The sequence below is a fragment of the Talpa occidentalis genome, unplaced genomic scaffold (genome assembly GCF_014898055.3).
Source record: "Talpa occidentalis isolate TD23 unplaced genomic scaffold, MPIMG_talOcc4v2.1 talOcc4.6, whole genome shotgun sequence".
NCBI classification, from domain to species: Eukaryota; Metazoa; Chordata; class Mammalia; order Eulipotyphla; family Talpidae; genus Talpa; species Talpa occidentalis.
In genome coordinates this window covers 111,810,351-111,823,213 of record NW_023604972.1, presented here as the reverse complement: position 1 = coordinate 111,823,213, position 12,863 = coordinate 111,810,351, and the positions used below count along the sequence as shown (strand labels likewise).

The window sequence follows — 12,863 nt, the reverse complement described above, 5'->3', positions numbered from 1 at the left end:
ATTGTTACCTAATCAGAGTTCTTTGTTTCTCTTAAGTTTTAAGAGGGTAAAAAGAAATTTTTTAGAACCACTGTCTGTAGGTATAGTCCTTACTTCTAGTAAGTAATTTATACAGTCTTTGGATATTACTTTTAAAGGGGGACATCAAATTGGGGAAAGTAACTTCAAGATAAAGAGTAGAAAAACTCAATGAAATGTTATGGAATGATCTTCATATGCTGTTTCTTTCCTCCTCCCCCCAGACTTTTGAAGAAGCTAATCTCTGTCAGACACTTAATAACAACATTGCTAAAGCTGGTTATACTAAACTCACTCCAGTGCAGAAATACAGTATTCCTATTATACTAGCAGGACGAGATTTAATGGCTTGTGCTCAGACAGGGTCTGGAAAAACTGTAAGTCATCTTCCCACATGTTTTCTGCCCCATATTCAAATTGCTATGTTTTTTCAACTTTGGTTCTTCCCAGGAAGCTTGAAAATTTTTTGTTGGATAGGTTTTAAGATGATTTCAATGAACTGTCATATACATATTTATCATTTAAGTATTTGTTTTTGCATCTAGTTTCTGTTCTTATTTGTGTTCGTGTACTTCTGAAGAAAGATTTTGAGCTGATTCTAGAGTGATGGTTGCAGTTCATAAATGTTTAATCACTTTTCTAACATGCAGGTATTTAAAACAAAATGAGGGTTACGAACACAGAGAAAGGAAGAAAGTAATTTATGCAATATAACTGACATAATTTTGGAGTCAAAAGAATGACAAAAGCTATATGTTTTGCACCTGGTTCATAATATGAACCATGCTAATTCTAGAAAAACTCTGATGATGTTACAGGGCAGGGAGAGGGGCAGCCCAAACCCCACAAACCTGCCTATTTTATATAGGGTTCTGCTATCTGCCGCATTAACACAAAACATGAGACTTTAATGGGAAGGAACCTTAATACAATTAGGAAACAATACAGGAAAGGCAAAGAATCTAGTTTCTAAATCAAGCACCCAAAGTTACCCGTCCCCTCGTGGGTAAAACTCCATCCAAATGGGATTGGCCCAGAGCAAGGCCCCAAAGCCTGCCACAAGTCCAAAGCATCTTCCAGTGGGGACCCACAGAAAAGGGTCAGAAACAACCAGACAAGCCTGGAAGGAAAAGAGCAAAATCAAAATCAAGATAAAAGCTGCCATTGTCACCTCCCCACGGGTCTCACCCACATCTGTATCACCCAGTCCACGACCAAAAGACAAGCGGTTTCTTCACGTGTCTCTAGGCTCCATGTGCCTGCTCCAGGTCTCCTTCTGGCTCCATTCTGCTTCCTTCCTCAGTCTCCTCTGCAGCTTCTTCTCTTCCTGCTCAGCTCCATCCTCCCTTGGGTGGGGCAGGGAACCTGGAACCTCCCCCTTTCCTTGGGACCACCCTGTTACAATGAGACCAAGTTGGTTTTAGGATTAATCTGCAGGATTAATATTAAAAAGGTCCCATGAAGTAAGTCAGGGTCATGGAATCTTGGTTCATACTGTTTTAGTTTTAATCAGCCTTCATAGTAGAATTGAGGGGAAAGTAGGTGAGTAAGTAACTTAAACCTGGTTTTGGAGGTAGATTTTGCTATTTTATTCACTTAATGAGAAAACTATAGCACAGCATTTCTCTTGCTACATGAAATTTCAGTGTGGGTGATGTGTTTAGTAATACAAATGATGGTCATGATTTCCCAGTTTTTGCTCTGCACATGAACCACTTTTGGTGTGCATTCTAAGGGATTATCTTACACTATTCTTAAAGGACTCATTTAAACAACTGTTAACTGCAGTGATTTGCATCAACTTATATCTGCATCCCCCTGTATGTTTTTGATTTATCTAGCATCCATGGGTATCCCTTATAAAAAATTAAAAAAAATGTTTTTATTGAACAATTACATTGCATAATTTGAGCACAAAGACCTAGAGGTCAAAAACTTATTGAATGAATTTTTAATAAATGAACATTATTTTCCTTTCTTAAATTTTCAAGCAAGATGGAAATGGTATCTAAAGACTATAAGGGAATGAGGAATAGATTCAAAAGGAGAAGATGATGCATTGTAAATTTGTGAATTGTAGAATTTAACTTCTAGGCTGCTTTCCTCTTGCCAATTTTGGCTCATATGATGCGTGATGGAATAACTGCTAGTCGTTTTAAAGAGCTACAGGAGCCAGAATGTATTATTGTAGCACCAACTCGAGAATTGATCAATCAGATCTATTTGGAAGCCAGAAAATTTTCTTTTGGGTAAGTATATCTGGAATCCAACTCACAAAAGTTTTTCTTCAGAGATTTTTCTTTAGAAATAGCTGGTGCACCTGTTTGCTCTTTAGTCATTCTTTTGACAATCGATAGCATATTGTGCTATTGTTACCCTATTTTAAAAGAAGGTGTATGCTGGCAGTAATGTGTACTGTACAACTATATCCCTTACTTTTTTTTCCCCCCGTAGAACTGAGGTGCAGGCCAGGAGGGTGGGAGTGGAGGGTGAGAGGTCTCACCAGAGACAGAGTAGGGAGCAGAACAGATTTACTGAAATACATGGCTAAGGGGAGCAGCAAGTGAGACAGGAGAGTTCTGCTGCACCATATGTGTGTTAGCTCCCTGGCTGGGAATCAAAGTCAGGCCATAGCAGTGATAGCAGTGAGACTTAATACATAGGCCACCCAGAGAGGCCCTAAATCCCTTATGTTTTATAATGCATAGTAATCTTGACTTTGTACACTATAATTAAAATCTTGTATTGTTGAACACTTAGTTTTCTGTCTGTTGATAGTGAAAATACTGCCAGTGAGTATTATTGTACAATCATTTTTGTCCACTTGTGATGCCATAGCTAGATGGTAAATTCCTAGATGTGAGTTTATTGGAATAGTTTTTTATTATTTTTAAAAAATATGTAAAAAATATGTGAAATATTAAAAAGTTTAAAATTTTTGATCAGTACTAAGCTTGTGAAATGGGTTGTGTTGATTTACTCTCCTAAGTGTTGGTTTGCCTCCACCTGACTAAAATATTATTATACCTGAGAGAAAACTTTGTGTTAGTCTTCATTTTCTCCTTTTTTTAAAGTACTATTTAACTTTTTAAAAATATTTAAAATCCATTTTGTTCTTTTAATGGATCTTTTGTTCGTATTTTAGGCCTGTTTTTGCATGGGGGCACTGGTATTGTTTTTGCAGAACTCTTTATTAAATAGGGTGCAAAAATTTGTTTTAAATGCTTTTTTCATTTTTCAGTTTCTTCCTGCATAGAATTTAGTTTGTTTTTTATTGAATATATTGGTTTTGCAGCTTATTAAAAGCAAATATATAATTTCCAAATAACTAGAAAATGACATTTCTTTTGTTAATAGGACTTGTGTAAGAGCTGTTGTTATATATGGGGGAACCCAGTTGGGGCATTCAATTCGACAAATAGTACAGGGCTGTAATGTATTATGTGCAACTCCTGGAAGACTGATGGATATCATAGGGAAGGAAAAGGTAAGCCCTAGAGGAATAACTTTGTTACAAAATTAAGAATTCTTTTTGTTTGGGAAAGGGAAAGAATAGCATAAGGGTACAGTTGTTAAAGCAACATTTTTATTAGGTCCCCAAAAGATTTTTGAATGTGGTCTTAAGTAATTCTTAAACTAATCCCAATAGGAGATAAATGATATTTTATGTTTTCCATTTTATATTTGGGAAAACAAACTAGGTAACCCTATTTAAAATCCCTCAGGTAGCTCTGGTAAGTGATACAACTAGAGTTAGAACTAGGTCTGATTCCAGGATCCTAACCTATACCTACTACTGGGAGAAAAACACAAAAAGTGCTTTTATCTAATAAGTTTGTTTTTCCTGGATGAAAGCCGTTTGTAGCATCTGTTTTGTCTCCTGCTCAAACATGGTATTGATACAAACCAGGATTGTTAATTTTCTACCTCTTTAAAAAATATTTTAGGGTTATGTATTTATTTTAGGTAGTCACATATCATATATTTATCTGTGAACTTTAAGTTCACTTTCATGAACCTGATTTGCTTTTTTAGCTTGTTTAATAAATAGGTTACTCAGAAGACGCTTTTTTTGCATAAAAGCACTTTTCTTAGTATACTTATTAACAGTATCCAGAGAAATCCACCTTAACTTCTTACTAAACTGCTTCCACAGTAGTAACAAAATCACTTATGCTTATTTTGCAAATATATGCTTTTTATAGAATGTGTTTATGTAAATGTAAAAAGTTTCTCAGTTGTTCCTGAGTATAAGATGGAGAATTTATGAAAGGTTTAAGAGAATTAGAAATAAATTTGCCAAATATAAAACTTTTGAATATGTCATGCTGTTGGAGAATTTTATTTCTTTTTTTTTTTTTTTTTTTAAAGATTTATTTATTTATTTATTTATTTATTTATTTATTTATTTATTTATTTATTTATACAAGCACTGGGTACAGTCAGAAGCGCGGGAGGGTGAGAGGATTCACCAGAGCCAGAGCGGGGAGCAGAGCAGGCAGAAGGACCGAAGTACACTGCTGAGGGGAGCAGCGGGCGGCAGGAGAGGTCTGCGCGCCATGTGGGACCCTCCTCCGGTGGCCGGGGAGCAGCTGGGGATCGAACCGGCGTTGCAGAGGCTGCGGGCAGCTTCGTAACCCAGCGCTCAACCGCTGCGCCACCGGGGAGGCCCAGAATTTTATTTCTTATACTAAAGAGTTTGACTTTAACATAATCTAGATACATGCTAATACAGTAAGTACTAACAACTTGTGTCTATTTAAATTTAAAAATAATAAATTTAGTTTTTCAGGCACACTGGCCACATTTCATATGCTTAAGTACATGTAACTGGTTACTAGTATGTTATTGCAGATATGTAGAAATTTTAGTTTTCTAAGTAATTGCAGAAGGTTGTATTGTGTAGTGTTGATATAGGTTTCTTTTAGTCTTATAAAATATTAAAACATAGAATTGAGAATTGAAATAAACAGCAATAGTATTAATAGTATTTTCTAAGTAAAATATTAAATTCCATTTTAGTTAAATATAGTAACTAGTGTGCGTATTTTCTGTTCTAATCCTTGAAAACATCTTGAAAGATTGGTCTTAAACAAGTTAAATACTTAGTTTTGGATGAAGCTGATCGCATGCTAGATATGGGTTTTGGACCAGAAATGAAGAAGTTAATTTCCTGCCCAGGAATGCCAACAAGGGAACAGCGTCAGACCCTTATGTTTAGTGCAACTTTTCCAGAAGAAATTCAAAGGTAATTTTGTTCTTCCTAAATATAATTGTTATGTGTATAAGTGTTTTTATGGGAAGAAAACCAATGTGTGAATGTCCTGTTTTTGAGAGATTTTGTTTTTGTTTTTTAGATTTATTTTTATTATTTATTTATTTATTTATTTATTTATTTATACAAGCACTGGGTACAGTCAGAAGCGCGGGAGGGTGAGAGAATTCACCAGAGCCAGAGTGGGGAGCAGAGCAGACAGAAGGACCAAAGTACACTGCTGAGGGGAGCAGCGGGCGGCAGGAGAGGTCTGCGCGCCATGTGGGACCCTCCTCTGGTGGCCGGGGAGCAGCCGGGGATCAAACTGGCACTGCAGAGGCTGTGGGCAGCTTCGCAACCCAGCGCTCAACTGCTGCGCCACCGGGGAGGCCCTGTTTTTGTTTTTTTAAAGATTTTAGCATAGGTGCTTGAAGAAGTCATGTATTCCTAAAAAGTTTGATATTTTCCAGTGTTTTGTATCTCTATTTCTGGCTTAGAATTAGCATCACATTTTATGAAAATGTATCTATGTTGTTACAGCATAGCACCTAACTAGGATTTAATATATCCTTACTAAGTGAAGTTATTTTTTATAATTGTGTCTTTTCTTCAAACCAAAATTATAGAGCTTGGAAGAATTGGACCTTTGGTAGAAAATTCATGTATTAATTGTTGACAAATATTTGAATATCATATGGTCTGGTGAATTCTGCTCTGAAGATGACACACTCCTGCTAGGATGTGGACTCTTCTTCCTGCCTGCTGGTCCTTGGCCAGAGAGAGCCTGAAGTGCCCAGACAGCTATTACTGTATTAATAATTTGACACAACCTCATTACTATGAATTCACTAGTATTAATGTATTTTTCAAAATATTAACATTTTATATTGGTCTTTGAAAATAATACTTGGATGATAATAAGTATCCACCTTATAACTTATAACCAATTAGATTATAACACTTAATAGGAATTCAGTGAATATCAGGAGATTTAATGGAAAAGATTCAGTTAAGGAATATGCTTTTGTCTTTTAAGGTTGGCTGGGGAGTTTTTAAAGTCGAGCTATTTGTTTGTTGCTGTTGGACAAGTGGGTGGAGCATGTAGAGATGTTCTGCAGACGATTCTCCAAGTTGGCCAGTACTCAAAAAGAGAAAAACTTGTTGAAATTCTACGAAACATAGGTATCTTATATTGATGTATTTATTTTTGTCATGATTTTGATTTTTAAAAAATAATTAAATTTATCCTTTGTTATGAGTTTTAATAAGTTTGTTTTGATTGTTTTCTCTTTTGCCAAAGTTTTTTATAAAAGGTTTGTGATTAAATTTTCTGTGTATATGTCATAGTACAGTCCTTTTTCTTCCATGAAGGCTAAAAATAGGAAGGATTTGAAACTTAATTTAACAGTATTTGATTAAAATAGACTTACAGCAATCTTTACATTAAACTTTGACATTGAAAGTGAATTCTTATATTTCTAGTTCCTAGTTTTTGCTTCTTCAGACTCCTATAATTATGGATTCAAAGATTTTTAAAGCTAGAAAGCTTTATAAGTTTAAAAGCTTTAAAACTTTTAAAGCTCTAGTTCTGCTTCTTCATACCAATAAGAATTTTGTCCTTCTCCTTCTCCCCCCAAAAGAAACAACGTTTATTTTTAAAGAAAATCATCTGTCTGTCTTTGATTTATATAGCCTTAGTTTATACCTGGAAATTGAAATTTCTGGTATTGTTCTTTTTATACCTTCTTGTTACCTCCATGTGTGTTGGAAAACATCCCCACCCCTCTTCCAACGTAATAATTAAATTTCAGTTTGAATGTCAAGGTTCCAATAATGAGCGAAGAAAAGGGGAGGGGGGAAGTTGATTATAAATAGTAATACAGTCTTCTTCCATTAAGGGTATAAATTATCATCTCTGACATTTTATAGGGAAATTACTTTTTGGGAAAAAAATCTCTGATTCATTCTTGAGTTTCTGCTAATTAGATATTTCAGCTAACAAGTAAATAATCTTTTTACTGGTGAAGACCTTAGGGTAAAGTTATTTAATTTATGATACTTTGCAGATAAAGAAGTTTGAATTAAAAAATAGTATTGGAACTTAGACTATTGAGGGATTTGTCAGCCCTGGGTTAGATGTCATTTTTATGAATACCTGGGGCAATCAAGACAAATAAAAGACAGGATTGTTTTGGGACATCAAGTTGCAAAGGCAGTAATTTAGAGAACAGGAATGAAGAACCTGAGACAAACTTAAAAACTTCTTAGAGTTAGCACCTAAGTCTATTTCAGGTTGTTGACCTGAGGGAAAAATAACAAACTTTTTTTTTCAGTCTGTAAAGTGGGAAAATAGTTCTTGACTCTTTATATTTGACATTCATTCATCCAGGAAATATCTGAATTCTATTACGGGGCCCATGTCTGGTTGCTGGGAATATAATGATAGATGAGATAATTTCTTATTCTCCAATCCCTCTTTTTTTCCTTTTCCTAATTTTCTAATTTGAAAATTAATCAATATTTCATTGTCTTGTAGGTGATGAAAGAACTATGGTCTTTGTTGAAACTAAGAAAAAAGCAGATTTTATTGCCACTTTTCTTTGTCAAGAAAAAATATCAACTACAAGTATTCATGGGTGAGTAGATTATTTCATAGAAGGGGGTGACTTTTGTTTGTCATTTGTTCAGAAACATCAGCATATATAACTAATATGATAAAATCCTAGGATTCGAATTCAGAATTTTGAAGACCTAAACTGTTCTTCTCCATCTTCAAGTTTTATAAGTACTAAGTGACAGAGATGGGTTATTAAAGGTCCTGTCTCAGACTCCTCATCATGAGGAGTGAAAATTTATTAAGACATCTGCTTAAGACTTAGATCTTTAGATTTAAGTTTTTCTTTGCTGAATCTAATCTTTCTTTCTTTTTTTTTTTTAAACTTTTTTTTTTATAGAGGCATGTTTTTATTTATTTATTTATTTGTTTGTTTAGTTTTTTGTTTATACATGCACTGGGTACAGTCAGAAGCGCAGGAGGGTGAGAGAATTCACCAGAACCAGAGCGGGGAGCAGAGCAGGCAGAAGCACCGAAGTACACTGCTGAGGGGAGCAGCGGGTGGCAGGAGAGGTCTGCGCGCCATGTGGGACCCTCCTCTGGTGGCCGGGGAGCAGCCGGGGATCGAACCAGCGCCGCAGAGGCCGCGGGCAGCTTCGCAACCCAGCGCTCAACCGCTGCGCCACTGGGGAGGCCCTGAATCTAATCTTTCTAATGCCTGACTTTTTTTTTTAACTGGAGTACTTAAAAATATCCTATTAACACAACTTCATTGGCACTTTTATTAGTGGATCTATAATCACTGAATATGTAGAATTCTGAGGTTATAAATTTTTTTAAAAAAATCTGTTTTTTGAAGAAGCATTCTAATAAGGTATAATTTTTTTTCAGGCTAGAAAGATATTATTAATAGATACTGTTTATTAATAGATTAGATGTGACATTAGTCATCCTTGACTTTGTACTTTGGTTTTATGCATTAGCTGTTACCGTGACATATCTACAAATAGGAATAGTTACAATCTCAGAGTATTATTGTGAAAATTAAATAAAATGATGGCTTGGATGTTATAAGTAAGACCTTAATGTCAAATGCTATTATTTTTATGAAAAAAAATATGTTGAACTTCAGTAATTCTCTTTAATTTTCTTAAAAACGGTCCTAATAATACTTTTTCTTTCAAGTGATCGGGAGCAGAGAGAGAGAGAGCAAGCGCTTGGAGATTTTCGTTGTGGAAAGTGTCCAGTTCTTGTTGCTACTTCAGTAGCTGCCAGAGGGCTAGATATTGAAAATGTTCAACATGTTATCAACTTTGATCTTCCGTCTACCATTGATGAATATGTTCATCGAATTGGGCGTACTGGTCGTTGTGGAAATACTGGCAGAGCTATTTCCTTTTTCGATCCTGACTCAGATAGCCATTTAGCACAACCTCTAGTGAAAGTACTATCAGATGTAAGTTTAAAAATTTTAAAACTGAATGGATAGTGTTCTAATTAAAAGTAGACATTTTATGCATAAATTCAAGAAAAGTAAACTATTCCAATCTTTGAAACTTTATTTATGCATGTTGTATATAAAGTCAATTTTTTTTCCTAAAGGCTCAACAGGATGTTCCTGCGTGGTTGGAAGAAATTGCCTTTAGTACATATGTCCCTGGCTTCAGTGGTAGTACAAGAGGAAATGTGTTTGCATCAGTTGATACTAGAAAGGTTGGTTGAGTGTAAAAATTAAGAATTTTGCTTCCAGTTACCTTGTAAATATTTTGCTTAACATTCAATAATGTATTTAAATCATTATATAGTGTCTAAAGATAAATAATACTTCTCTGAAATTTTATGTACATATTTTTAGTTCTAAAGATGAGGAGTAAACAGATTTATTCTTAAACATCTTCCTTTCCCTAAATTGCTGACACATTAAATTTTAATTTGGCACACAAAAAAGCTAATTTGGAATCTTCTGAACCTTGTGTTGGAATTCTATATTTTTGGAATTCCAACCACTTCAATAAATAAAATAACCTGAGATATGAGTTGCATTTTTTGTTTGCTGTGTTAGTACTACTATTATACAGAAACAGCGAGCATATAAATCATTAAATATTTATGCTCACTCATGTGTAGGATTGTAATTTTTTCTATTTGTAAAAACTGTTGGCTTTAAAAAGGTTTCTTCTGGAAATATTTTGTACAATTTAGATTTTCCAGGTTGACATGGCCTTTTTCAAATGAATTGGATTTAGTGAGAATGAAGTTCTTTATATATTTAGGGAGGACATGGTTGGAAAGCTTGATTTCCTGTGCTCTGTCTAGGTAGTATAACGTTAAATTTCCATAAAATTAAATGTTTCTTTCTTTCTTTTAAAGAATTACCAGAGCAAGAGCACTTTGAACACAGCAGGGTTTTCTTCTTCACAAGCTCCCAATCCAGTAGATGATGAGTCGTGGGATTAAAACAAAAACAACCTTCAAGTTTGTTGTACAGTTTTGATGCAGAGAAGAAAATAGTTTTGATTTTTGAGTTTTTAACAGAAGTGTGAAACCTTATGCTATCCTATCTCCTGTTCTTCTGTTCTTACTCCCACCCTTCAAAAAAACCCTTACTGACGAGTTATGTGAAATGCTAAAAGTTACAGCGATGCAGTTACTGGAAAGATTAAAGCATTCTAAATGTCTTGCTTATTTCTAGTGTGTTCTTCAGGGGTTTTAGACATAAATTGTGCCTAAGAAAAGTCTTAACATACTTTTTATTGATCCTATAACAAATAATAGGACCTGATACACTTTTGGTTAGAGGTTATTGGAGCTTGTTTTCACCTATAAAGAAGTATTGAAAGCAATAGTATACTATTATAATGACATAATTTTCATGAAGCAAGCAGTGAAAGACATAAGCCTTTTAAGATGATTTTTATTTTAAATCATCAGATATGTGATGAACATGGTTAAATGTTACAATGTGAGCTCTGTATTCAATGTCATAACAAGTGTTTGTATGTATAGTAGATAGATCTTTTTTGAAAATAAACCTTCTGAAGCACCTTCCCCCCTAACTTTTTCAAAGCTTTTGAAATTTTTTTTTGTCACACATAGTAATACTCAACCCTTTTTGAAACTTCGTTTTGTCGCATCTTGTGAAACCAGTGAAGTGAACAAAACTGTTGATGTAAATTAAATATTGTGTAATATACATTAATACACAGATGTGGTAATGAAAATCATTCTTTGAATTCAAATTATATCAGCAAAAAAAAATCTGTTCACTCTTGCCATAATTAATCTTTTATATTTTATTGATGAGGGAAAGAATCCTGTCTTTATTTCATTCACCACTATATAGCTTGAATTCTCTATGACCAGAATGTAAGAAGTTCCTAATAAATTGTTGAATGAACCAAAACATTAAGACATTAAAAAAAAGTGAGACATAAATATTTAGGGATGCAAAGATTATCAGATTTTTGTGTATGTAATTTTTCACTTCAAAATTCAAAGTAAGATGTCCCTAACATATATCTTGTTATAGGAGTTTGGTTTAGTTAATAAATGAGGCATCACACATGAAAGAAAAGGAGTATTAAACAGATATTATTAGGATATCTAGTTATATGCCTACCCTCATGCCATATTGAAAATCCCATGTGAATAATAAAAAAAATTTAAATTTTAAATTTTTTAATTTAAAACTTTGAATTGGGAGTGAGAGTTGACTTTAAGCTCAAAGGACAGAAATCATGAAGAAAACAATTAACATGAAAAAAAACAATTAACATGAATCAATTAACAATCTGATTACCTTTGATTACAAAAGGATTAGTTGCTTATATATGAGGAGTAAACATCATATAAGGAAACATGTTACTGTGACTACAGTGAATTATCAGTGTGTACTTCTTTACATGTGGAAATGTAGGAGTAACAGATTAATGTGCAAAGAATAGACAACTCAAAAAGGGAACTTCATCTAATAAAAGTATGGGAAATATATCACTTGTAATCTCACTTCTGGGGAAGTCTAAGTGAATGAAGGTGTATTGTTATTTGGACTACATATCTTACTTACCTGTTTGCTTTATTTACAAAAAATATAGGCTATTTCTTCCCCCTTTTTTTTTTCATTTTTCTCACAGAGCTTTTTGGTCATAGTTTCCCTGATTTGAAAATTTTTCTGAATTTGCTTGATTTGTAAAACCACCATAATAGTATTACTGACTCAATTGTAAAAAAGGAAAGAAAATCATGCATAATCCCACTAACATTATAAACCAACTGTAACTATTCTTATGTTCAATTACTTTCCTTATTTTTAAGTATAGATTTGAATGATTTAAAAATACCGAAGTCACAGCTATACACATCCTTAGAAATAAAATGCAATAGAAAAGTTAAAAATAGTTGGCAGCAGAATTCTCCTGCTTTTCCTTTTCATATTGTTAGTCCACATCCCAGAATCAACTGCCTTTAACCATTTCTGTGGTTACAATCATATATTTTTTGTCTCACCTAATTTTGACTTCTGTTTTTCTGTATGATAGGTAAGGATTTATCTTGCCTCACTTACAGTTCCTTGGTAACTTTGAAATACTTTGAGATCTCCTTCCTTCTAGGATAGTTTCTTATACTGTAACATCTAAACTGTACATTTATATTCTAAAAGTAACGTTTTGTAACTGTAAACTCTCCCTTGTTATATCTACAGGTGATTTCAAAATTGGAAATAAGTAGATAGTATTTACATTGTACCTTTATAAATACTGTTTGCTGATGAACTAATTAACAATCTTGATTATCTTTCCTTTATTATTTTTAAATTTCTTTCACTTCTGCTTGTGTTTCCATGCAGGAAAATTATGAAAATTAGTGCAAATGAAAACTGATTAAAGCCATTCCACATACCAGTTTGCTTTAATTTTGGATCATGCTCCTTTTGAACAATGCTTGTCTTGTAGATTGTTTTTTTTCTTTCTGAGACAAGAAACATGCCTTTTCCACCGTATTACTGCCTTTCTAGACTCAAAGTTGCTATTTGTAGAA

General features: G+C 33.8%; 1 protein-coding gene across 3 annotated transcripts in view; it reads left to right on the top strand.

Moving 5' to 3' along the window:
- DDX4 (DEAD-box helicase 4) overlaps nucleotides 1-11,451 on the top strand; it is a 51,987-nt gene extending 40,536 nt beyond the window's left edge. For 2 of the 3 annotated variants that reach the window (XM_037529734.2, XM_037529732.2), the window contains 9 exons: nucleotides 243-395; nucleotides 2,113-2,267; nucleotides 3,376-3,505; nucleotides 5,100-5,266; nucleotides 6,309-6,454; nucleotides 7,809-7,908; nucleotides 9,012-9,282; nucleotides 9,429-9,539; nucleotides 10,197-11,450. In XM_037529734.2, the coding sequence (XP_037385631.1) occupies nucleotides 243-395; nucleotides 2,113-2,267; nucleotides 3,376-3,505; nucleotides 5,100-5,266; nucleotides 6,309-6,454; nucleotides 7,809-7,908; nucleotides 9,012-9,282; nucleotides 9,429-9,539; nucleotides 10,197-10,283 (1,320 nt within the window). In that variant the 3' untranslated portion in view covers nucleotides 10,284-11,450. Of the gene's footprint in view, nucleotides 1-242; nucleotides 396-2,112; nucleotides 2,268-3,375; nucleotides 3,506-5,099; nucleotides 5,267-6,308; nucleotides 6,455-7,808; nucleotides 7,909-9,011; nucleotides 9,283-9,428; nucleotides 9,540-10,196 lie in introns of all 3 variants that reach the window. The other variant, XM_037529733.2, reaches the window with a different exon arrangement.
- The last annotated feature ends 1,412 nt before the right edge of the window (nucleotides 11,452-12,863 follow it).